At 44.6% G+C, this 26,062-nt stretch overlaps 1 protein-coding gene across 3 annotated transcripts in view; it reads right to left on the bottom strand.

Moving 5' to 3' along the window:
• The window catches only part of rapgef5b (Rap guanine nucleotide exchange factor (GEF) 5b), a 69,644-nt gene that overhangs the window by 5,357 nt on the left and 38,225 nt on the right, over positions 1-26,062 (bottom strand). For 2 of the 3 annotated variants that reach the window (XM_061247593.1, XM_061247599.1), the window contains exons 10-21: positions 22,393-22,529; positions 21,753-21,853; positions 12,427-12,505; positions 11,695-11,839; positions 9,740-9,837; positions 5,842-5,872; positions 4,983-5,061; positions 3,657-3,806; positions 2,984-3,081; positions 2,015-2,137; positions 1,418-1,596; positions 205-295 (exon numbers count right to left, since the gene is read on the bottom strand). In XM_061247593.1, coding sequence (XP_061103577.1) covers positions 205-295; positions 1,418-1,596; positions 2,015-2,137; positions 2,984-3,081; positions 3,657-3,806; positions 4,983-5,061; positions 5,842-5,872; positions 9,740-9,837; positions 11,695-11,839; positions 12,427-12,505; positions 21,753-21,853; positions 22,393-22,529 — 1,311 coding nt within the window. Of the gene's footprint in view, positions 1-204; positions 296-1,417; positions 1,597-2,014; positions 2,138-2,983; positions 3,082-3,656; positions 3,807-4,982; positions 5,062-5,841; positions 5,873-9,739; positions 9,838-11,694; positions 11,840-12,426; positions 12,506-21,752; positions 21,899-22,392; positions 22,530-26,062 lie in introns of all 3 variants that reach the window. The other variant, XM_061247608.1, reaches the window with a different exon arrangement.

Raw genomic sequence — 26,062 nt, 5'->3', positions numbered from 1 at the left:
TGAAAACATAAATATTTGAATGGTACATATAATGTATTAGGAACATCATTTTTTCACACCAGTTAAGTGTTTATATTCGAAAACCAATAGTGTTGTGAGCCAAGTTCCAGCTATAATTGACACTTACTGAAGTGCTTAGCTCAACTCAATAGCATGTATGTGTTTGTGTGTGTGTTCGTGTGTGTGCGAGTTCGGTCTCTTTACCTCCCATGTCTGGTTAAGCCGACTGACCGCTGCTGTGTTTAGGCCCATGATGATGGCAAAGAATGAATTCAAGTTCCGTAGGGCTTTACAGCTGAAAGAGAGAAAAACACATTCATTTTAAATGAACTCAACTTCCATTAAGTATATATTATGAAGCCTGAGATAGACAATGGTGAGGGTTTTGTTTGGTGTTATTGTTGGTTTAGCAGATAAACTGGTGCTGAATGCAGCACTGTGCTACGCTCCACTGTGAGCCTGAGGGGTGACGTGTGGCCGTGAGAGAAAGAGAGAGAGAGCAGTCAGCGTGTCACCCGTTTGACAAATGACTGCAGGAAAAGGACAGATGGGACAGTGCGCCTCCTATCTGCACTGGCCATATGTCCCATATGGACTATAGGGAGCTGAGTCCCATTCCTAAAGCGGCCAAGCTTCCCCCACTATGAGTCACTGTGTGCCGTGATGGGGAGAGGACACTGAGTCGACCCGCTGATGTCTGAACCATAAAGCACATAGCAGTAAAGAGCGATGCGCACCAGCAGCATTGTGAAATTGGGCAAAGGCAAAATGTAATGTTGATGTTAAACATAAAAAATGTAAAGAGTGTAAAAATAATTCAAAAAAAATAATGTTCTATATTTATACTTTAACACTTCAGCAGTCTTTTTCACTGTATCTATTCTCTCTAACATGCATACAGTTACTCTTGCTGTGATGACGTTGCTTGTGTTTTTAAGAGCTTGTGCCAAATAACAGCACAATTACTTATAAATCAGCACAACACAAGCACTTACAAAAATAAATAATACATTCGTAGCAAGCACAACAACTACTACTAAAAAACGCTAAAGCACATAGTGTTCCAGCTGTGTAAATCTTTAATTGGTCACTCTTACATTTATCCAGGCTGTATATTTTACAGGGGAAGTCTGTAGCGTAGTGGTTAAGGTAAATAACTGAGACACGCAAAGTTGGTGGTTCTAATCCCAGCGTAGCCACAATAAGATCCGCACAGCCGTTAACCCTGCATTTCCCCAGGGGAGGGGATTGTCTCCCGCCGAGTCTAATCAACTGTACGTCCCTCTGGATCAGAGCGTTTTCCAAATGCCAATAATGTAATGTAATATTTACAGACTGTTAATTTTTTCTTTCAACCAAAATGACTTTGTGAGGATGTGCGTGTGTTGAAGGGCAGCTACACGGGCGGGGTCCTCACTGGGCAGCGATCTTGATGAACTTCTTGAAGAGCTGCACGCGCTTGCACAGCGACGCGCACAGCAGCACCTCGGTCATCACCCACAGCTGCACCTCGTTGCAGCGCTGCAGCAGCAGGTCCAGCGCCACCGTGTGGCCGGCCCCGGCCTGGCGGCTGAACGTGTGGTAGATCAGCTCTTGCTGCGAGAGCAGCAGAGAAGGGGAAGAGAAAAAAAAAATCAACCCATCGATCCCAAACAATTACAAGCGCTGCACTAAAGTAGATTGCGATGTGTTACCCTTAAATCCTCTGTGGGACACGGTCAATAACGTCTGCATCAGTTGGTTATGCTAATTGTGTACAGTCTTCTTTGGTTTTGGGTAAAATCCATGGACTTTGATAGAACTTACATACAATATATAGGGCATGTCCAACTTATTCATTAAATAAATATGTGGGTGTTACTTCTTGGCTAATATTTTCAATATTTTAGTTTCCTCTTGTATGAAGCTGTAATGAGAAGTGCATCCTGAGATTTTTGTGAGACATACTAGTTACTCCCTGTATGCAACTTCCCTAAGTTAGTAGGACAATGGACCTCATGTATCGAGTGTGTACCTCATGTATAGAGTTGAAGAGACCCCAGTCAAAGTTGGTGAGGGCCACAGCCACATCCCATGTGTTCATACCCAACAATCTGACTGGTCTCTGCTGAAGCTCTGCGTTGTCAGTGAACGGGTTCTGCCAGAAAACAACAAATCATTATTTTATTTAGATATCTATCTTTAGGACCCAACCACTCCCTGACATTTTGAAATTATAAAGATAACACAATAAGCTTTTGGATTTGCCATGTTCAACTTAATCTCAGCAACATGTATCACAATATGCAAAACAATCAATAAGAGGAGAAGATAAGCAATTATCAGAATTATTGCTTCCGTGAGCACCAAGTCAAGTGGGTCCAATTATCTTTGGGTTTTAGTGGTGAAATGACAAATCGTTCCAGCCCTGCGTAATCAGTCTGATGATACTTCAGGCATTCATTCCTGAACAGGAAGCAATAATTTCAGCTGAGACACCCCACTCTAAACTCATATCCCTCTATTAACTCACAAAATGATGAATAATTCCTCAGAAACCTCCCTCAAACACACAAATCTATTTTCCCCGGTGTGCTGTGTGCTCTTGTTTTCAGCTGTGGATATTGTGCTGTGAACGCACATCTTGTGTGTACCATCATTCAAGCCCAGCGCAGCCTGGGGAAGCTGTGCTGAGCCAAGCAGAGAAAGGAAACACTCTAATTCTCTTTCATGATTAAAGTCCCAGGTCTGCCGTACAGTGCTTCAGTGCACAAACTTAACCCAGTTTAGCTCACAGTTCTGTGGCCACAACAAGGAGCTATTTTGACACAACCATAGTGCACTGAGAAACAGCCATGTACAAATTGAAGATTTTAACATACAATAAGAATGTAAGGAAAGTATCATAAACTAATACAACTCTTTTTCGATTTCCCCCACACCCAATGCAGTGTAAGCGTGAATGGCATTGTCTGGCGAGCAGAATGTGGATTCTGATTTGTACCATTATTTCAGTCAGGTCTTTGTGGCACACAAGCAGTCTCCCTGGCGTTGTCATCGACTCCGAGTAAATACTGTCATGGGGCTGAAGAATGAGCTTTTCTGCAGAAAAATCAAAATAAATGATCTATATTTAAAAACATTTATATTTAAAATAAGAATGTAAAATAATTTTACCATTATCACTGTTTTTGTTATTATTGTATAATACATCTCACAGTGTAATCTTTTTTTGCAAGTACAGTTTACATTTTAATTAGAATATAATTAAGAATTTCAGAGAGAGAGAGAGAGAGAGAGAGAGAGAGAGAGAGACCCCTGCTTTATTTAGTTGGATGTTTCTGAAACAAGTCTGATACACATCCTTGATCATGGTCAATGTATCTCATCCAGGTACTCTATCACCCCTGAAACCTGTATCTTTACCGTTATACCACTCCAATACTGACCATAAATCTAATAAGGAACGTATGTAATACGGATTTTATGATAAAGCAGAGATTCCAAACCCCTTAAAAGATATTGAAAAAAAAATGGCGCATGACCCACTAAAATGGGTGACCCTATTTCAGCAGCGACTCACTGTAGCTTGTCAATCTGTTTTTCCCCAGAGCAAAGCCTTTGACAGTGATTCACAGAGCATGGTAGCTCTACCCACAGGGCCCAGCCCAGGTTACCTTCAGGGTAGGCGACGGTCACCAGCACCATGTCCTCCTCCGGGTACTCCAGCCTCTCAGCCACGGCGTGCAGCAGGTCCTGGGCCACCGAGGTGACCGGTGCCCTCACGCTCAGGTACGAGTCCAAGGTGACGTACACGTGACAGAACACTGAGCAGGAGAAGGGCCCGCGTTAGCACTCAGAGTCGCGCCCGCTAGCTCTCAATCTGCGATGCGACCGTGTGCAGTGCTGACAGGCACACCACTCGCGGTGGTTGTACCGCAGGGGTGACGGTTCCTGTAGCGCTAGCGTGTATGCTGGTTCTCAAACACCTGCATTTAATCACTCAATCAACCCCAACACATTCGCGGTTTTGACTTTTTTTGCACTTCTGCAGACAATAAACACGGCAGCAGAACAGCTGTGTTTGTACCGTTCAATAAAGAAATATTTTCTGTTTAATTTGGGAAATGCGTGCAGCTAATTAAGTAATTAGACTAATCAAGCTGGTGAGCTTGTGAGCTTACCAAAAACCTAGCATAAATGTGTCCCTCTTGAGTCTCCTCTTTTGTACACGAACAAAACATACATCAGCCAGACTGCCTTATGGGTAAATGAGCTGAGCTGTTGCAGATTCTGGTGCAGCTGCAGCTAGAGCCCAAAGTTTCGTTAGGATGAAACTTGGACTGCTGCCTTTTTTATTCTGAAACCTAGGGCTTAGATCCTGGAAGTCCAATAAGCCAGGCTTTACAGAGTATACATATTCAATACCATGACTTCACCATTCAGAATATATCCCTCTTGGATGTGTGAATGGAATATTAAATCTGTGTTACTTCACTATTCATTTATGAAAATTCCATACACATAGAATGCACACGCTGCTTGGCATATCCATGGAACAGAGCCATTCATCTTAAATTCATGTCTTTAGTAATATTACATTTATCTATGCCAATACTTATACCCTGCCAAATGAGCGTTTGTGTGCGTCTGTGTTTGTCTGCGTCCATCTGCGCCCGCCTGCGTCCGTCTGTGCACGTCTGTGCCCTTCTGTGTCTGTCTGTGCCCGTCTACGCCAGTCTGCATCCGTATGTGTCCGTCTGCGTCCGTCTGTGCCTGTCTGCGCCATTCTGTGTCTGTCTGTGCCTGTCTGCGCCCGTCTACGCCAGTCTGTGCCCGTCTACACCAGTCTGTGCCCGTCTGCGTCCGTCTGCGTCCGTCTGCGCCCGTCTGCGTCCGTCTGCGTCCGTCTGCGTCCATCTGCGTCCGTCTACGCCATCTGTGCCAGCAGGCAGTGGCTTTTTAAAACACATAGGCTGTGAGAATGTATCATTATTGCTCACCTTCCCTGGTCTCCCTCTGTGTTCCTCTGGGCTGGAGCCAGTTCTCTTTCAGACTCAATTGGTGGAAGATGGCTTTACTCTGAAAGGGGGGAAAGGAAGGGCAGTGAACGTGTGCCATTACATTGTGTGCAGAACTACACTGCTGTACGGAGTGGCAGGGCGGAGGTTACCACAGGAAACGTGCTGACGACAGCAACGTGGACCGCACATCTGCTGCTCAGACAGTGAGGAAACCACTCCTACCACACACCAAACAGCTGAAAGAGCAACTATGACCTTAGGGTTTTTACGCCCTACGCCATTGCCATCTCACTTACTACATTATAGATATGTCAAATTATGTTTAAAGAGGAACCCAAGGAGTAGAGACTAGTTGGACATACAATACTAAGCACATGCTCAGTTACGATAACTCAGTTACAAGGCTTATTTATAAATGCTTGCTCCATCCAATAGAACCATAACATGTATTTACTATACTGTGCCATAAAACAACTTTATATCCAGAACATTTTCCCCCTGCCAGAGACCTCCACTGGGTAATGAATGGGATGGACCCGACTTGACCCCTCTCTGTCTCTCCTCTCCTTTCTCTTCTCCTCCGCTCAATTCATAATGCTTTTGCTACCTCTTTTCATTTCCCTCTCCCCCTTTCCTGCATTTTGCTCTCTCTCTAACCTTTTTCATTCACCGACCGCTGTCTTTCCTTTCTTCCACGTTCTCTCTCCCCCACCCTCTGCAACTCCCTGCCTCCCTCCCTGTATCTCCCCCTCTCTTCTCTCCCCTCCCCCTTTCCTCTCACCTTACCATTGTTTGAAACTGCAGGCAAGCCTCACAGGAATACAGATGTGCCTCTTACCTTTCTGTGTGGGGAATACTCATCCACCGTGCTGGGGGGAGAGAGCGAGAGAGACAGAGAGAGAGAGGGGGAGAGAGAGACAGAGAGACACAATCACATCAAAGCCGTGCTCCATAAAGGAAATGACATCACTCATTTATGACTGCTACCTTGGACTGCTACCTAAATCAATCCAGAGCTTCACGGCCGAACATTACAGTTATCATTCAAAAAAATTTAAGAGCACAGTTTAAAAAGAGCAATGTTATGATAAATGTAGGTTGGAAAGCACTCTTTCATTTCATGTTCCATATAATCACAGGTCTGCGTACACCAAGGCGAGGCCAACATGTCCCTGAGGCCTAAAGACCTCTCTGGCTGAATCAGTCACAAAAATGTATCAACAGCCTCACCACCTGCCATCCTCCCCACTTACGGAGGAGTTTGTCTTGTGAATGTCAGCATTAAGGCTGAGGTTACGGTTACAGTAACCACACTGTGGCATGTGTGGATCGGTTTGCGAAAAGGAAGCAGGGCAATCCGAGGTTAAGCAGGCACACACCTGGACTATGTTATGAATCAGTCCAGGAGTTTATAAGGTGTGCTTCTTTCCACAGTATGTGGCTGAGACTGGGAACCCGTAGGAGAGGAGAGAGAGCCAAGACCTGAGAGTGCCTAAAGCGAAGAGTCAGGTTATTTGCTTCGCCTTTCTTATTTCAGTTTGTTATTTAGCCCAGACCCCGTGAGGGGGATTTGTTAGTAAAACAAAGTTTTACCAGGAACCAGTAAGATGACCGTTGTCTCAGGAAGAAGCAGATCCGATGTTCGTCATTAGAAAACAGGAAAAGTTTATTACAATGAGGAAAATCGGATCTGCTTCTTCCTGAGACAACGGTCATCTTACTGGTTCCTGGTAAAACTTTGTTTTACTAACAAATTGGCGCTGCGAGCAGGGTGGAATCGCTTCAATCTCCGTTGGTTCCCCTATCGACATCGACGAGCGATCGGAAGGCAAACCTGCGGAGAACTGAGGCGCACTCCACCCAGTGGTATGTAACTGCATAATTTTCATGACCTTTCATGAAGAAGCGATCGATTGTTCGTTGTTGGAAAACTGCGTCTTTTTGTAACTGGTTGTTTGAATTTGCGCAAGCGTTGTTGTTTTTGTACCAGCGCTGTTGTTCGGTGTTTGTATTTGCGAGCGCTGCTGAGTGTGTACCAGCGCTGTTGTTTGCTATATCTATTGAGAGTATAGCTTTATGTGACGGGGTGACCGGTGTATCATCCCCCTAAGGTGAGTGAGGTATTCACGCCTTGAGGAAATACGTGGGTGCGTTGCTGTGAGTTTTCGCCCACAGCCCGGGTGACAAAATATTTTCACGCCAGGGTATTAGGTCCCGAGAGTTACCTAAGAAGCGTATCCCGTGTCTGTGTTTATATGTTAAGGGGAGAGTGAGTGTTTTACGCCCCGGCCTAACGTGAGAGACAAGGAAGGAGTCGTCTCACTTGGGTTTGTGTGAAGTGTCGTGCTGAGGCTGGCTGAGATTTTGGCCCTCAGTCCAGGGGACAGAGGTGTACCCTTGTACCTGGGGTATTAGGTGAAGTGGTTGGCTACTGATAGCAGCTTTTCCTAAGAAGCGTACTTCGGTGTCCGTCGGACGTAGATTGCATTTACTGTGATACGGTTTTTGGAAAGAATCGCGTAATTTTCGCGTCGTTTTAATATTGTCTTCTAAATGTTCAGTGTTGGCCATTAACAAACATTTTAACATAAACATTTTTCCTGATTGTAATAAACTTTCCTGTTTTCTAATGACGAACATCGGATCTGCTTCTTCCTGTGACAACGGTCATCTTACTGGTTCCTGGTAAAACTTTGTTTTACCAACAGGGGGAAGGGGGAAGACTTTTTGTTTATTTTCGTTTGGGCATGGGCTCTCTCTCCCTCCACCATCAGCTAATAAAATCTTGGCGCCATCCGGACTTTCCGAATCTCCCTGGGTCCATCTCTTCTGTCCCCCCAGGGGTGTGTCATGGTGTGTGACACACACATTAATATATTTGTGGTCACTGTGGTCATTGCTAGTTAGCTTGACCTTGACTGTGGTTGTAATAACACTCATCACCGAAGTGTGAACCAGACTGGAGCCTTACAGGCAGTGGAAGGTGGCTTGAATTGAATAAGGCAGGAGAACGATGATGAAACTGTTGTCTGAAATGATTGCATGTCTGTCTCTTCTAATAGGGGAGGGGGCAGGTACGGGCGAAGTCTCTGGACTTGATTTAACAGACCACAGTGGCCTGTTTATAGCAAAGGGCACGGCAAACCCCAATCCATCACAGACACAAAGAGGGACACTGACACATTCGATCAGCTTCAGTTGACGTGCATGTATTAAATTAACAGCTACCGGAAGATTTCACAGAGAGCTGGGATTTCCTGCATGATGGTAAATCTAATTTTCCATCTGAAATAATTTGATTTCTGTGTTCCCTTTTTCTTCTCTTCTGAACACAGAAACATACAGAGCAGCAGACGAGCGCCTCAAAGTGAAGACCACGGTGTAACACTGCCGTGAGAAAACCCAGCCAGGTCCTGTCCATACCACATCTCAGCAATTCACGCTTACAGTGCAGTCCTACCAAACTCATGCAAATCATGCAGAAAATCCCATTTCCTTTTATGACAGGAGCACAGAAAAATGTATTTTCATTGTCGAAGATTACGTGTCTGACTGTCTTAAAAACTCGCGTTTTTATATTTCTGTGGGAAACATGCTGGTGAAATCTTGCATTGCGGGTAGTGTTCAGAAGAAAAGCTTTGTGCCAGCAGTCCCCAAGCGTTTCCAATCTGCAGCTGGAAAGAGGTTGGTGAGGGCACTGTCAGACCGTGCTCCCAGGGCATGAAAGCACAAGCAGTCAGGACAAAGCCCCTCTGTCACAGCCTAACACCCCCAGCCCACACCACCCTGTCCTCCACCGCCACAATTCAGACAGGCAGGGAACTGCGCATCCCAGCACAGCCCTGTCCTTGGATGTGACAGATCACTGAAATGAACACTCACGCCATGGAATGAGTGAGCATCCGCTCCCTTCTCATAGAGGAGCCCTTTTTATTCAAAATGCTAATGCGATGCTAAAAATGGCCGCCGGCTAACATTTTCCAATGTGCGACTCGGAGGTGAGAGGTCAGATATAAAACTGCGGCTCTCCGTGGCGCACCTGTCATTTAATCAATGACTAAAATCATTTTTGCCATAGAGAAACCATTAAACGTCTATGACAGCATCCTGTTTGAGGGGAATTAACCTTTGACATAATCACCGCTATTTGCCAACTTGCATAATACTCAGGGAGTGTACTACACAGAGTACATACACTAAGCAATTAATTTTTATCGCAGCTGCATAATTGATTTGAAGCCTTTCTTTAGTCGAACACAGGCAGATCATTTTACAGGCATATAACAGCTGTATAATCCCACGTGCCACTGAAGTGTGAGGGTGAGGATTGAGAAGAGTCTCCAGAATTAAATGGCATAAAGAACCTTACAGGCCAAATTGCAGGAGAGGATTATGAGCAGAACCCAGGGAACCTCGGGGGGGTTCTGGACTGATGCACATACGGAACATACTGGAAGCTTAGAGAGAAGCTTGTTAGACAGTGTGCCAAGGAGCTGTGAAGCTGCGGCATTCAGCTAAAGGGGATCCAGAAGCCATTACACTAATGGTTTGCTGTGTGTATGCCATCTTGGATAGCTGCATAATTAGATTTTACATGAAAAAGCCATTATCTTGTGCTGGAGTAATGTTTTTGACTGGAGGCATGCAGCATATTCAGACCATATGTAGCATTGCTAGCTACATGAGGGAAATCTCCACGGCGTGCTGTCAGATACAGTAAGAGAGCGGGGACTCACTGTCTGCGGTGCATGCGCAGAAACTTCTGGAACTCTTTCAGGTCCTTTTCCAGGGAGGGATACTCATACAGGTCATCCAGCGCGCACCGATACAGGCTCTGCAGAACAAGAGGAGACAGTCATCACAGGAGGTCCAGCTGATCACTGACATCACTGATTTCCCTGGTAAAGAAGTTAGCTGGCGTGCACTTAAAACGGTTCATTACATAACTGGGCACGTCATCAGACTGACAAATGACCTCTTGCATACCACGCTGAAACACGGCAAACGCTCACATGCTATTTTTACGCGCAGCAATACAGGTTAGTGGAGTGATCCAGGCCCTGTAAACAGGCAGCTCACAGACGGCAGGTACACACAGCACACACATCCCCAACTGCTCCACACAGCGAGAGTGCGATGGACCCCTTCAAACACTGGATATGAAGCTATACTGGACAAAATCCTGGGCCACTGTATCACTGCCTTTCAATGGACACTTTTTCAGCAGTGTGTCTGTGAAACAAATAAATGTTACTGCAGCCAGTTTAAAAAAAGGTGTAATTTTCTCACATCGTTATTGGCCCATCTCAAACCTTGCCACCTGTCCAGGGAAAGCTGCAACAAAATGCGGCTGAATGTCTCTATGTATGCACTGTATGCTTGGGAACATACAATATGAATGAATGAATGAATGAATACAATGTACATTCACGGGATGTGTTGTTAGGAATTTACAGTGAAGTTATAGTGAGAAAACAGCTAATTTTTCACTTTCCTTGATTTGTCTGCATCCAGTTATAAATGCAAAACTATGCTATCCACAATGTCTGCATTAATGCACTGTATGAGGAGAGTGAAACTATAGGTCCTGTTTGATCACACGCTTTGACACAATGTAAATATAATCAGAATCTGTTCAGAGAAAACATTGTGTCTCCGGTACAAGCCAGGACTTGCCTACACCTCAGCGATTTCACAACATGATGTCATAATTCAACACTGGTTGACTTTCCACTGTGAAAGGTATTTCACATTATTCAATATTGTATTATGAAACAGTCCATAAATAGAAATATGTGGACTTTCCACATGGCTTCACAGCAGTACATAAGGGGTAGATAACAGTTGGTTAAACAGTCACTTTTAAATAAGTACTTTCTTAAAGAGGAATGTACAGGCTGAAGAAAGGTGGTGTAGAAGATACTAACAAGCAGTTAACCGCCTTAACAGAAGTGAGAATCTTTTATAGGGTTATCCTGTGCCATATGTTTCTGTCTTACTGCATACTTGCACTGGCAAACAAAATAAAATGAACTTGGGAAATAATACAAAAGACCGTGTTTTGCCATCTGTTTGATGTGCTCTGCAGTGCATTGTTTTTTTTAAATGAACAAAGGCTGATTTGCACACTACTGTGTAGTGCAGCCTTTAATCTGTTTAAACCTTGATCACATTATAAAACATAACAATAATGTAAAACTATTATATACTATAATAAATCTAAGCCATTTAAAGCAGATTACTATACAATAAAATGGGTAATGTAATCCATCATTGGAAGTCAAAGCAAAGCCGGATGTTATGAACTACAGACTGAATCCTATATGGAGGATTTCATTAGGGACACATTTCACACTGCCTTTGATACCATTTTGCCTTTTTCTCAACTCTGCCATTCTGCTCTCAATCCTTCTTTTCCCTTCTCCCTCTCACTCTCCCTTCGCTGTCACCCCATAGACCCCCTTGCTCTCTTCCTTCCCCTCCAATATAGTCCATCCTTCACCTCCTTCCCCTCCCAGACCTTTCCCACCCCTCTTATTTTCTCTCCTCTCTGAATTTCTGCATCCTCCCACATCCTCCTCTCGTTTCTCTTTCCGCTGTGTCCATCCCTCCCTTCCGCTCTCTCTCCCTCCCCACTTCCCTTTCCTCTTCTCTCCTCTCCACCCCTTCCCTCGCTCCGTTCTTACAGTACCTTCATGAAGAGCTTGACCTGCTCGTCATCGTGCAGGAAGTCCCTGTAGAGGGCGCTCCACTGAGACACCAAGTGCAGGACCTTGCGCTTCCTGTAGAGAGCCTCTTTGCCTTCCTCTTTCCCCCTGTATCTCTTTGAGCAATAGGTGAGGAAGAGGAGTTAAGGGGTTCCAACGCTTGTGCCCTGGGCTAAGCCGTTATCATTTCCATGGCACATATTCACTGTGCTAGAGAGAGCACAGCCTCCACAGTGGAACAGTGTGCCTGGGGGAGCCTTCCTCTGCAGAATAAACAGTACTCGCAGAATGGCTCATTATAATGCTTGACTGTAGGCCAGTATTAACGAACTTTGTGGATTTACGATGCTCTCTCTCTCTATTTTCTCCATCGAGGAAAAGACCGGAACCATTTTGGAACTGCTGCCAGCTCCCTCAGGTCCACCATGGAGAAACACGTCCCACAGAAACGGACCCTCCACATTGCTAACCGAGCACAAATATGTTGCCACTTCAGCACATTTTCTTTTGATACATTTCACAAGGGAGTGTCATAGTCTGAATGGAGCTCGGTTGGTGACCATCAATAACTACTGACAACGATCTCTCCCGCAATAATATTACAGCAGCTTTCAGGAATCTGCTCATGGCCCATTACAGCTGTGATAGATTGATATGGGCTGAGTGCTACTGTACGTGACGTTATCTCAGCTTGGCCACTGGCCTTGAAAGGATATTGTCCCAGCAGTGCCTGGCACAGGTCAGTTGTGGACATAAACACCAGGTAGGTCAACAGGAAGTCATCCAGGAGTGTCTCTGTAAAAACAAGAAAAATATTTTCTTATTTAAAATGGCACAGTAAAAATTAGCGCAAATACAGCTGTAGCCTTCCGCATTAAAATTAAGTGGTGTGAATGTACCTAGTACATCCAATTAAAAACTTTGCCTAGGGTTAATTTTTCATTTAAAATAATACATTGCACTGAAATTCTGTAAACATGCAATACAATGTTTCAAGGCTGATGTTTTATTTTTTTTTGCAATGCAAATTAGCTGAGATATCACCCAGAGTTTGAACGTGCAACCCTCTGGGATGCACATTATTAATAGGGTAAACATGGAATAAAGTTGCAATGTTCAGTTAAAATAACATAAACTACCCTATATCAGCATAAACTATCCTCCCAGAAACAAATAGAAAAGGTATTTTTACATCTAAATTTGATTGTGATCAACCCTGTAATGTGCTACAACATTCTGCCTACAGTTCCTGAGTAATTACACAACACTGTAGGGCTATATGTCATCCAGAAAACAAGAGATGTACTTGCTGGGGCTTACTGTAACCTGAGAGAGAATAAAACGAAAAAAATAAAAACCAGGACAGTTAAAGACCCTTATAGCCCTACTGTGAGGGTATACACACACACACACACACACACACACACACACACACACACACACACACACACACACACACACACACACACAGCGGGTATGATCAAACACAGACAACAGCAGAGGAATGTTGAGCGGGGCCATTCCAGCAGACAGACGTCACAACACTAGCTGTAGCAGGGCAGGTATGCACAGTCCTGCTAAACCTCTCTGAATCCTGTATTCCACCTCACAGAGCCCTGCTCTTTTTAAAACATCTAGCACTTTATCCGCTGCTAACAGTACTAGCTGTCAGAAGTGTAGTAGCGACCCCAACGATTATTCTCAGATTCTTCATAAAAAAAGCTAGTTTCTCTTGTGATCAATAATACAGGCTCAGAAAGAAACAAATACAAACAAATGAAAAAGAAAACTAATATTTTGCCCATGCTGTAGTATCTTTCTGTCTCTTAAGACCAAGCTTTGTTTTCTGCAAACCCTTTTATAAATAAACTTCATCTCTCACCACCTGGAGCCACTAATGAAAACATAGATCAGTTTTACCATCAAGGACTGGGCTCCTTCATGTTCTGACATGTGGAAGACCTTGGGAAACGATGGCAGGAAGCCTTTGAACCTGAGATAAGCTAATGAAAATACATTTTTCCTGTTATGCAGTGACATTAAGCCCCACTGGGAGTGAGGGGCAGATGCACCAGGGCTGACCAGTGCAGTGGGGGAAACATGCATCCCATCAGCGGTGCATGAAGGAGGCAGCACAGCCACCACTGGGCCTGGCTTCAACACTGGAATGTGGGAAGCGTGTTCATTTCTCAACACCTTCAATTACAGTGCAGATTTCAATCAGACCGGGGTGACAGAGTGCCAGAAACCAGAGAAAAAGTAATTAGTTCACAGAATTAATTAAAGGCCCTACTCCCCAGACACTGGAAAATTGCTAAAAAAATTGGGATTCCAGATGAAAAATGTCAAGGGGAGTATGCTGAACGAGTGGTTGATTACATTTTTTTGTTCCTGTGGACAAAATTCTTCTAATTCTTCACAGTGTGTGTATCTCAAACTGAGCATTTGTAGGTTGTATGTGGCCATCTTAAACTGTGAGTGAGACTATAGAACTCAACCATGAAGGCATTAACTGACAATTAACATTTCTACCTAAGCGTCAATTTTGCCCATAAAAGGAGGGAGGGCTTGTCAGGGGCCTAAGATGTGCAGGTCCTCTTAAACCCTCATGTGAGTAGCCTTTAATAAGACCAGAGCCCAGCCTGAGAACTCATCTCTCCATTCCTCATGCGTGCAGTAATGAATGCAGAGGTTGCCGATAACGTTCATCCATTTTTAATTTGCTCTCCCACTGACAGTTAAATATGGCCTGTCGTCATGCTCTGGCCCTTTCTGTAAGTGTGCTCTGATTCTCTCTGTGTTCTGCGGTGAAAACCGGACAGATGAAGAGAAGACGAGGTTAGTGGATGCTTGAACCCTCCAGTGACCCCCCCTCCCAACTGTAGCGCATGTTTCAAATCAAACTGCTCTTTGATATTAGCTTAGCTAGGGACTTAATGTGTTTACAGTATGCAGCTGCAGTCTTTGAAGTTCAGCCATTTCAAAGGTACAGGGGAGATTTCGGCCTGATAGGCTCTAAATGCCACTCTATAATTCTGCAGCACATAACATGAATAGGCACATAATGTACACACACAATGCTGGCTTTATTAATATGGTATAGATATATAATTGCCCTCTTTATTGGTTGCCCTTTCGTCTTGTGGAGAATGTGGTTGTCTCTAATGAGGTATGCACACATAATGTACAGTATGTGTGGTCTCCTAATCTTAGTCATTGCGGCTTTGGCATCTATTAGCATCGACGGAATGAAAGCATTTAATCCAGGAAAACAATTCCAAGCGTGCCACTCCTTTCACATTTTTATTATGCTCGAATACAGCACTACACTAGTGGCCTCACAGACCAGGATTTGTCCTTGTCCTGGAAAAGCTAACCTTCTCTCGCAGTGGGTGCTACGAATCGGGAGCAGAACAGAAGGAGCCGAAGCGCCGCTCTAAGACTGCTGTTAAATGGGACATCTGTTTTTAAAGTTCATTTTTGGGCATGTGGAAAGTGGCCCGGGGGAACTGTGACATTTTCGGTCTGGCGTGATGGGGAGTGAGCCAGCCTGTCCGGAAGTGTTGCCATCCGATGCGAGTTTTAGCCTGTACCCAAAGCGAAAGCAACGAGAAAAGCCCCTTGTACAACAACCCCAAATCCTATTAGCAACGAGGCTTCAGTGCGTTCCCACAGGCCCGGCTGCGTCGACAGGTTTGTCAAATTTACCATTTCATTTCACACTTACTTCTCAGGGCTTGGGTGCGGTTTGCCTTCTGAGCTGGCTCAGAGCATTGTGAAAATCTGCCATGTGCAACTGTGATCAAGGACTGGCATTCACTCAGGCACACATGTGCAGGCCCTTTCTGAAGCGTGACTGGTACGTCTCAAACTCTGGAGATACTGGCTGCTTCACAGTGCAGGCCCTTTCTGAAGCGTGACTGGTACATCTCAAACTGCTGAAGACACTGGCTGCTTCACAGTGCATGTAGGTTCCATTTAGTCAACTCGGCAGGGAACTAAAATGTAAGACACTGCCACTCAAATTACAATGGAGTCATGTGCTCTGTAATTATATTTAAGAAATTTAATTTTAGAATTTATTCACTTTATCTGCATTTCTATGACCCGCGAGATACATTTTGGGCCCTATAGCTTAGTCATTGTAGGTCAGAGGCTAGACTAGCATCGCCTACCTACTGCAGTCGAGGCAGCAATGAGGGGTAGGGGTACTGCTCCCTATGTACACACTGGACTACCAGTTGGTAAATGTCGCTCTTCAGAGTGTCATTAGTTGTCCTGCCTACTACATGTAGTGGCGACACAGCAGTAACCTGAGTGACACAAATAGCTAATCTAAATGCTAACATTTCAGAGTTATGGGTTTTAAAGAAATATGAATACTTGCTTAAATGTGTTAGTCAAATGTAATGTCAAGGCACATTTCATTGACAGTATTAATATAATTGCGTGGTTTAGGTAAACCATGGGCAAGAGTTCATGAATAGATTACATTTTCATTTCTGCTCTGCAGAAAATAAAATTCTCATTTCGTAGAGGTTAGAAAACATTAAAACAAGATCAAATTTTCAGAGGCTGAGGGACTAAGGGAGCTGCTCAAATAACCTGCTTTATCTCACCGGTTCCCTGCTGATCAACACTGCTGCATGCGCAAGCATTCATTTGAGATAAACAACCCCTCACACATGTATTTCAGTTTCATCTAGGTCAAACAGCAGTCCTAATCTCTATATTTTTAATGTATTTGTATTTGTGAAGGTTAATTATGGCTATGAAATACAATTCATGCTGCTCTGCTTAATCTTCAGGCTTTTTAACAAACAGATACAGATATATATGGCCCTAACCTGGATATGAAAGACCATAGGGTCACAAATTACCTGGATCCCACCACGGAAATCCATACAAATCAATACAGTAACCATTCCTTTCTTTTAAAAAAACAATACTGTATATTGTGTCTTTCAACCACCTTTCACAACACCTTCTGGTTTCTCAGTTCAATGCCCTTCTAATCCAGACACGCCTTTGATTTGTTTTTTCATCTCTAGTTTTCTGCACAACAGAGAAGGCTAAGGAGAGAGGCAACAGCAGTCCTGTTCTTTCTTTTGTGTTTACTGCGAAAGCGAAGCCTCCTGCTGTCAAGCCTGACACAAAATCCATGAGAGAATTAAATGCAGTGTTCATGCTACCAGGAAAACCCTTTCATCCGAAAAATGCATTTTTTACCAGTGGCCAGCAAAGTCAGAGAGGGAGAACAGTAGATTAGGACATGTTAGTGCTGCATTAGAGTGAGTACTGCTGTGTGCCGCACATCCAGGTGTCCTTCAGCACTGGGAGAGGACAGCTGGTAATTGTAGTCATTCAGAACTACAGAAGTAACTGCATTTAATGAAGACCAACAGAATTCTGTATTTAACTTTTTCTATATTCAATTTTCAAGGTTTTTGAGAACTGATAATAAATAAATAAACAGCACCATCGCGGTACTATCAATCGTGGCATCTCACAGCTGAGATAGCTTTCCGCAAAGCTGCTGACGGCTGATAACTTGTAGAAATGTCACATTTCAGGGGCCAGACAGCCCTTTTATAGAGTCTGTTCCTGCTTAAAGGACAGTCCAGCAGTGCACTGTAACCCAGCTGAACTCTCCAAACCTCCCACCCAAAAACCCCAGTCCTCATTGTGACAGGCCAGTACATCCTAATGAGAACCTTATTACTGTTTTGAGTGCCCAAAGCCAACATTACCCAACGTACATAAAATCCAATTCCTCCCTGAGTAAAGTGGGATGACTCAGCACATACCACTCATTAGTACAAAATAAACAATATTTAAAATATAAACCAACCTGAGCATGTGGATATGCTGTATTTTTCATTCTATATGGTATATTGCTTAGATATTTCATAATGCATCTTCAGCGGTAGATGTAATAACCTTTTTCAAAATGCTGCAGCTCACAACCACCATTCCTTGTTCCTGACCTTTGAGCCCAGCGATAAATAAGAACATTATTCACCAAATTAAATATGGAATCTTCAGAAAAGCCATAATTCAGCACTCCTGCCTCTCACTGTCCCACACCTTGATGAAGACATTTAAATAACAATGAGAAGAAATTCTCCATTCTATCTTGAGATGAAGGTCAATTATACCCATTCATTTATGAAACCTTTCTAGGGTTCTTTGATGCTTCTTTCCAATCTTGGCCTCTATCCACACATCCTACTCTATATGCAGCTCTCTCGCTCTCTCACTCTCTCACTCTCTCACTCTCTCACTCTCTCACTCTCTCACTCACTCACTCTCTCACTCTCTCACTCTCTCACTCTCTCACTCTCTCACTCTCTCACTCACTCACTCACTCACTCTCTCACTCTCTCACTCTCTCACTCTCATTTTTTGGTTGTTAGACAGACTATCCATTTAGGTATAGTACTTTTGGGTGTTATGTTCAATGCTCAATGAGTTTTTATTTTTAATTTTTCATGTAAACTGTTTGACAAGATGTGAATATACATTGGAAATCCTGATTTAATAAAGGGTTTTCAATTCAGAATTATCACTCTCTCTTTCACATGCACAAGTACACGCACACACAGATGAACACAAGAAAGTATGAGAGCAATTGAGAGGGGCAGACTGCAAGGTGACTAAGAGAGAGAGTTTTCACAGAATGCACTGATCTGCAAGGCCAGTACTGTCCCAATTCTAATGACCTTGTGTTTCAATTTGGATTGGAATGTGTTTCATATTATAATGACAACATGCAGCATCAGTGTTTTCTGGAACACTGTTCCACTGAATGACATTAGATGGCTGAGTATAAGAATAACTAGGGGCATTATGAAGGGTTGTTAAAATGTCATTAAACATGCCATTTCATATTATTAATCCTGCACACTTTCTTGGCTAAATGACTAAATTTGGATTTAAAGTCAAAGAACAGCAGGGACAAGTTATCAGTTATTCAGCAGCATAAACTAGGAGAACATGTTCTGGAAGGTTCAAATGCCTGCGATGGTACATGGAAAACATTTCAGGAATATTTTAGCGGTGATCATCACACCATCCATCATCTTTAAGACCTTGACTGACTGCTGTAGTTTCTGCTTGTTCTCACCGTGTCCCAGTTAAACATAATGAGCCATGAACACTGTGATTATTGTTCTATGGATCCCGCATTATTCACCTGATTTAGTGTAATTGTGTTGTAAAGAGGGAATCCGGAAAATAGTTTTCGCGTCTACAGGGAATGCAAATGAAACGTGACCGATAAACAAAGCCCGTAACAATACTTACACAATCTGAGGGAAAGAATCTTCAAATGTGGCAGCCATCGCAGTAGTAATGGCATCCGTTTAGCTCAAGCAGGTATGGCCACACACAGCCTCATTCTATGCCATTTGACTTCATGGTAAATGTTTACTCTTCTGTATTTCACCTAAGGAAGTGCCCGTGTTTTATTGAGTCAGTCTGAGGAATGATTGCAGTAACATACAGCACACCAGAGGCAGGACTGTGCATGCAGTGCTCTTTTTCCTGATTCAGAATGGACAAAAGCTAACTCGCCACACAAGCACGCCTGCTGCTATGATGATTGACTAGAGTGATCGATTCTATTTGAAAATCCTAAAACAAATTACCAAGAAAAAAGGAAGGAGAGCAGTAAGACTTACACACCCTAAACACTAGATTGCAAACCAATATTGTATTGATTTATTTACATGTATGAATATCTATAAATAGCCTCTGCAAATCCCATGATGACAGCAGTCAATCAGTCATCCTTGAAGCCTGATGTAAACTCAATCATGTTACAATAGGCAACCTTTAAAACACTCAGAATAACTTAATTCCATAAAACCATAATAAGCATTCGCTTTGTGCTAGCTCTTAGTAAGTGTAAAAACACAAGGCATGCAGTAGCTCGTGGACTGGCTTATCTTGTGGCAGCATTAAGATCAGTACATCATTTATTGTTATCAGTTATGAGTTCCCCTGTTATATTATTATATTAACCTTAATACAGCTGGGAGGCCAAACAGCACATTAGAGGCCACATTCATTTGCCTTGCCGCACTCTAATCCTTTCCTGTGAGGATACTCCATACATATTCCTCTTAGGCAATGACTGTTAAGATACTACAATAGCTGTTATCTACGTCCGCAGAGCGAATGCAAGCTTTCAAAGGCTTTGGTTCAGGGAGTAAACAGGCGCAGCTCATTCAATCAGAACATTTCTCATCTGCTGGCTGAATCCCTCTGGGATCACTGTGAGGAATACAGTGGGCATGGACTCCCCTGCTCCTTCTACCAGCACTTCTGCGCTGTTCGTTTATTCTACCTTCATCTTCAATGGGCTCAATGAAGGGTGTGTGTGCTGCATGCTGGGAAATAAGCCTTTAGCCAGGCTTAAATCCCAGCCTGAGCCAACCCTCAATGAAACATATAAACTAAGGTGACTGCGGATAGAAGGCCTTCGCTTCACTGACATATTATTCAATATAACCTGGTTAACTTTCTTAATTCTACTTGCTAAGGGCAGTGAATGGATATTGATGCTTCAATGCTATGGTAATGATGAACAGTTTTAAGTAATGTCCCTCAATGGAATACTACAGACGACCAGAGAGACAGTAAAAATGCAACTGTTCTGATCAATGTAACATTAACATTATACATTCATTACTGCCATAGCTCACCTTCAATGACCATGAGGTACACGTTTATTATGTTCCAGAAGAAACCTGATTTATCCCCAGGGTATACTCATAACAGAATTTAACAGTACAGGTTGCCAAGAAAAATAATCTATATTACTCAGACTAAAACTAATCATACTTTAAATACTAATCCCTCTCCAATGAAAAATAATGTGTTGTTTAAAGACATTCCCTTTAAATTCATCCACCGCTATATCAGTGAGCAAATAGTGTCTCCTTAATTCTCACTGAAGACTTGTTGTTGACTGTGCTATACTGTATGTGTCATGCCTTCTACCATACCTTCTAATGTTCGGAGCAAAGGATTGAGAGAGTGAGAAGGGGAAAGAGAGAGAAAGATAAAGAGAGCATGTGTATTTACCTGAGGAGATACTGGGCTGAATTGGGCAGCGCGCTCTGCATTTAAATGTAAGATAAGGTGGGGTAGGTGGGGAGAGGGGGGACAGGGGGCAGTGCGGTCCACAGGTACAGTGGGAGAGGGGAATTACCGCTGATCTCCCCCGCCCTCCAGTGCCTCGTTCTGCACCGGCGACCACAGCATACTCCATCTCCCCCACAGCACTGCCACTGCAGCGTAAATATTCATATCCCCAAAAAACCCAGCCGAGAGCCGGCCGCCCTGCACTATTCCCGTCTCCCGTCATGTAAAACAGCGCTTCACAACAAGAGGAATTGCATGTGGAATCACCCCCCTCATCCACAACCACTGCCTGACAAGGAGGAGAATCCGCACAGATATGTAAAACATGACCCTCCATCTTGTAAGATCAAAGGTAACAAAACACAGCCATTTCACAGATGACACTGGGTTACTGTAGTTCTGCGGCCCAGTAGAAGACTCAGACCAAACCCGAGCCCCATACTGCAGAGCATGTCACCTGTCACCTCAGTCTGAGCACCAGGAGAGAGACTGTGACCTGGACAATCATCAGCCTTTCCATACTGTGTGCTGCTAGCGCCCAGCCTTCAAACTGCTCCAATGCCATTTCTGCGTGTGGAACTAGCTGTTCCTCCAGCACTACTGGGGCACAAACACTTCCAGCAGACTAATTGCAAGCTTTTTTTAAACCCTGTCTCTCTGGATCATTAGAGTTACCACCCCAAAAAAATAATGAGGTAAAGTTGTCAGCCCTGGGACACAAGGTGCAAAATGAGCACACATGCATATATACCCACTCTTCTACACACACACACACACACACACACACACACACACACACACAAACACAGTTCAGAGGGCAGGGGGCAGAGGTAGACAGAGTCACTCTCACACACCCGTGTGACAGGGAGGACAGCTCTGGATGGTGACTCACCCGCCTCCTTTCCCTGCGCGGTCACCTGGCCGTCGTCGAGCCGGAGGTCGCTGAGCAGGTGCTCCAGAATCTTCTCGGGCGTGCCCGACACCACCACGTACCTGTCGGACACCAGAGAAGAAGAGTCTGTGGAGGAGAGGGAGCGGCTGCTGCTCCACTCCTCCTCCTCCGTGTCCTCCTCGCCCTCCTCGTCGATGTAGCGGAAGTACGGCACGTCGAAGGTGGGCACGGACCCCGCCTCGGCGCTGCCGCTGCTGGTGCTGCGGCTGTCGTACGAGCCTTCCTCGTCCTCCTCATCCTCCTCCTCCTCCACGAGAGCGGCAGGCAGCCGCAGGTCCAGGGAGCGGAGCCGTGCCGCGCTGCACATCCTCAGAGCCCCCGCTGCATTCCCCGCGGGCTCCCGCCCGGCCCGGCCCGCCCGGCCCCGCTCTCCTCCCCCGGGCCGCCAGCCGCCTCTCTCTTCCCACAACCGCCTGAGCTCCCGCTCCAGCTCACAACCATCCGACTGTGAGCCGCACGCTGCGGGGAGAGGGCGTGTGTGTGTGTGTGTGTGTGTGTGCCGGGGAGCGCGTGCCTGTGTGTTCGCAGAAGAGAGAGGAAGACAGAATGACGGAGGGAGAGAGAGAGCGAGCAGGCTTACCTCCTGTCTTTCTCCTCCTGCCTCCCTCCCCCGGCTGAGGCAGGGGGGGGCGGGTGCTCTGACGACACCCTCTGGAGAACCAGCACGTTCTGGCCCCGCTCTTTCAGACACACCCGCACAGCCTCCACACTGTGGGGCTGCAGAGAGAGGGAGAGAGAGAGAGAGAGAGAGAGAGAGAGGGAGAGAGAGAGAGGGAGAGAGAGAGGGAGAGAGGGAGGGGGAGAGAGAGGGAGAGAAAGAGAGGGAGAGAGAGGGGGGAGAGAAGGAAGAAAGAAAGGCAGAAGGCAGTCAGAACCAGGCAAAGGGAATAATCATTGACAAGATTGACAAAACCAAAAAAAGATTTTAAAAAATTATTCTCACCTATCCTCTCCTGCACAGAGGAGAACCAATTTTGATCAAAAGACTACATTTTGATCTAGTTAGTTTCACAGATTACTGTGTTTCATGCACAATAACAAAGACTTGCTTTGAAGCTTCATTTCTACAATCCAGACATGGCCTGTCAGTCACTGGTTTTGCGCAGATTGTCATGTTCTGGCTGCACCGGCGTAGCCACCATCAACAGCAGCGCTTATTAAAGGGAGAACAGACAGCAGAGAGATAAGGAGAGCGGTGCTGACATCACTGCGTATCCCAGCAGCCCCTGCAGCAGAGCCACTTCATTACCCACGGGTTATCAATCTTCCACAGGCCTGAGCTCAGGGGGACCCGCTCTGCCAATCCACACCCACCCACCCACAGCCCGGCAACCGCGCCGCTGTTTATCCCCCTTTTCACTGTCGCCCCTGGGGTCACCGCGTCTGAACAGGGCAATCTCAGACCACAACATCACGGCAGATCCTGGACAGATCATGATTCACCGCCACTGGGTAGGTGATTAACAGTAAAATGGCTACGAGATGGAAAACCGCTTTCAACAATTTAAACATCGCTGCCTTCATAAACACCGTTACCTACTGCCATTTTGCCAACGTTTTACAAACGACTTTAGGCTATTATAATATCCAACCTTTTTCTTTTCATGGCCTGTAGATACTCTGATTCTGGCCATCTATCATTACACGCGACACCTAATAGCACCATGGGAACGGAAAATGCATCAAGGCGCTCGTATGCAAAGCAATATTCCAGAAAACTCCTGTGCAGGAGGCACACAAAATGGAGGCTCACTGAAGAAATAAAACGAAATCCTTCTCCCAGAGCTGAGATTTAAACCTGTACATGGCCGGATTGGAAATACCCTAATATATTGCAACATTTGCAAACTCATCAGTGTGCTATATTACAGTGCATTGGTTTTCTTCCCACCGGACAATGGTGCAATGAACGACCCCCATGTAACAGCACCGATCTCAGTGCTGTTGAGGACACCCATGGAGACAATATTGAAAAAGAGATTTCAGCTGGAAAAGGTTATTCCCCAAGGAGCTGGGACCAAAACAACGCTGCTCAAGTGTAGCTGGGATAATTATGTTGAGCAGTGAGGTGCCTGTGTCTGACCAGCGGCCCGGGGGCAATTCTACATCACTGACTGCGGGGGGCGTAATGAGGAGGCTTTTGTTGAACTGGGATTGAAACGCACCAGTTCCCTGTTGGCTCAACATGGATTTGTCCTTCATGTGAACCATAAACCAGACAATAATGGAACAGAGAAGAAAGAAGCATGTTCTGACCATTACATTAGTCTTGGTTCAGCACTACTTTCACTTAATAACAACAATGAAAATAACAATAATAATAGTGATACTAATGGCAATAACAGCAGTAATAGTCATCATCATCTTCATAGTCACTTTGACAAACATGCATCAATGGCATGAAAGTCATCTGCACTCTGAGGAGGTATGGCTGCTGCTGATCATTCACATTACGAGCCCCAAGCCCCCTACTGGCCTATCAGCACCACGAACAGCAGTAACTTCCTTTTCCCAGGAGGTCCCCCATTCTAGCCAAGCCCACTGTTTAGCTACAGCCATTCGGAAACAGCAGAGTGCATGTTGGTATGGCTGCTGGCCCTGTAGGACCCCCTGCCTCTGCTGGTCTCTGTGCTAATCTCTCCAGATCTCTAAACTAATCTCTGTGCTAATATCTGCAGATCCCTGTGATAATCTCTGTGCTAGTCTCTGTAGATCCCTGTGCTAATCTCTGTGCTCAATTCTGCAGATCCCTGTGCTATTCTCTGTGTTAATATCCACAGATCCCTGTGCTAGTCTCAGTCCTAGTCACTGCAGATCACTGTGGTAGTCACTGTTCTAATGTCTGCAGATCCTTATACAAGTCTCTGTGCTAGTCTCCGCAGATCCCTGTGTTAGCCTCTGTTCTAATTTCTGCAGATCCCTGCGCTAGACTCTGCAGTCTGCACATGTAATTAGTTGTGGTTAATACCTGGCTGCAGGTATTTCCCTGACTAATTTATTCCGCAGTAAAGCAATCCCAGTCTGTACATACTGTACACGAGACGCACAGACGGTCACTGAACTCTGCAGCTGCCAGCATCAGCACAGTATTAAACACTGTTCCTTCCATCTGTCTCTTCAGGGGTGGAAAACAAAATGCATACATGACAACCCAGAAACTCTCCATGCAGTGTGTCCGAACTGCTATGCCAAAAGATCCGGCAGCAAAGGAGGGTTTAGTCCTATCATAAGGCAACAAGTAGGTAACTGAGATGTGTGAAGATTCTGATGGAGGCAGTGTTCTAGTACCCGAATGAGAATCATTAACAGAGAAAATCCCCCACGGTGACCTCTTAATCCAGAGCGCTGCCAAAACAAACTTCAACACAGGTCATGTTTTTGTTTGGGACCGAGGTGTGGCGAGGATAACGTCGTCTCATATCCTCCCATCAGAAGTTATGACATGAGAGGAAGGAGAAGAGAAGACGGGCTGAAAAATGTCCATCAGCTTCCAAGAATCAGACTGCCGTGTTCTTCAACACTTTCCTGTTATGAAATACTTCCTGAACAGAAGGTCATATGAACTGATTCTTCATCTTTTTTGTTGTTTTTAAAACAAAGCCAAAGCCAAGGGTCTTTAGCTTCATGTATGGTCATCAAAAATAGATCCAGCTCAGAGAAAGAGACAATTAGATGCCCTTTTCAGAACATGGAATTTGACACCATGATATCAATTAGCTTTAATTATTGTGCCATTAGAAAACCTGACAGGCAATAAGCATCTTGTATCAAATATGGAGGGCTTGCCATTTTTAGTGTTCATTTTTCAACACTTAATGGCCTCTTAATGGCAAATTGGGCTGGACAATATATTCATTTAATGTGACTATTTAATCATTCACTCACTATGTCATAATTTAACCTGTATCTGAGACATCATAAGCTGGGGTTACAAACTGATAGGGTGTTTCATTCACAATAACAAGATGAAAATTGGTCACATTAATTTTATCATATTTGTGGTCAAGATGACTCACAAATGCACAATGATGCAGGACATATTCACAGATTTTGATTCCCGGGTCTTCAAACGGCAGCGTAGAACATATCTGTATACACGTCAGCATTGGGTCCCAGGTGCACCTCCAGAAGAGGCATTAAGCAATGTCACCATGGTGAAATGAAATACTATTACATGGGCAGTACTACAATGGTTCACAGATGATGTTCATATCAAGCTATTCCTGGGTTAGGCTTTCCTAAGCAAAGGC

This window comes from Conger conger, chromosome 1, assembly GCF_963514075.1.
Source record: "Conger conger chromosome 1, fConCon1.1, whole genome shotgun sequence".
Lineage (NCBI taxonomy): Eukaryota > Metazoa > Chordata > Actinopteri > Anguilliformes > Congridae > Conger > Conger conger.
Note: the sequence above shows the minus strand (reverse complement) of the source record. Positions and strands in the feature narration are given on the sequence as shown.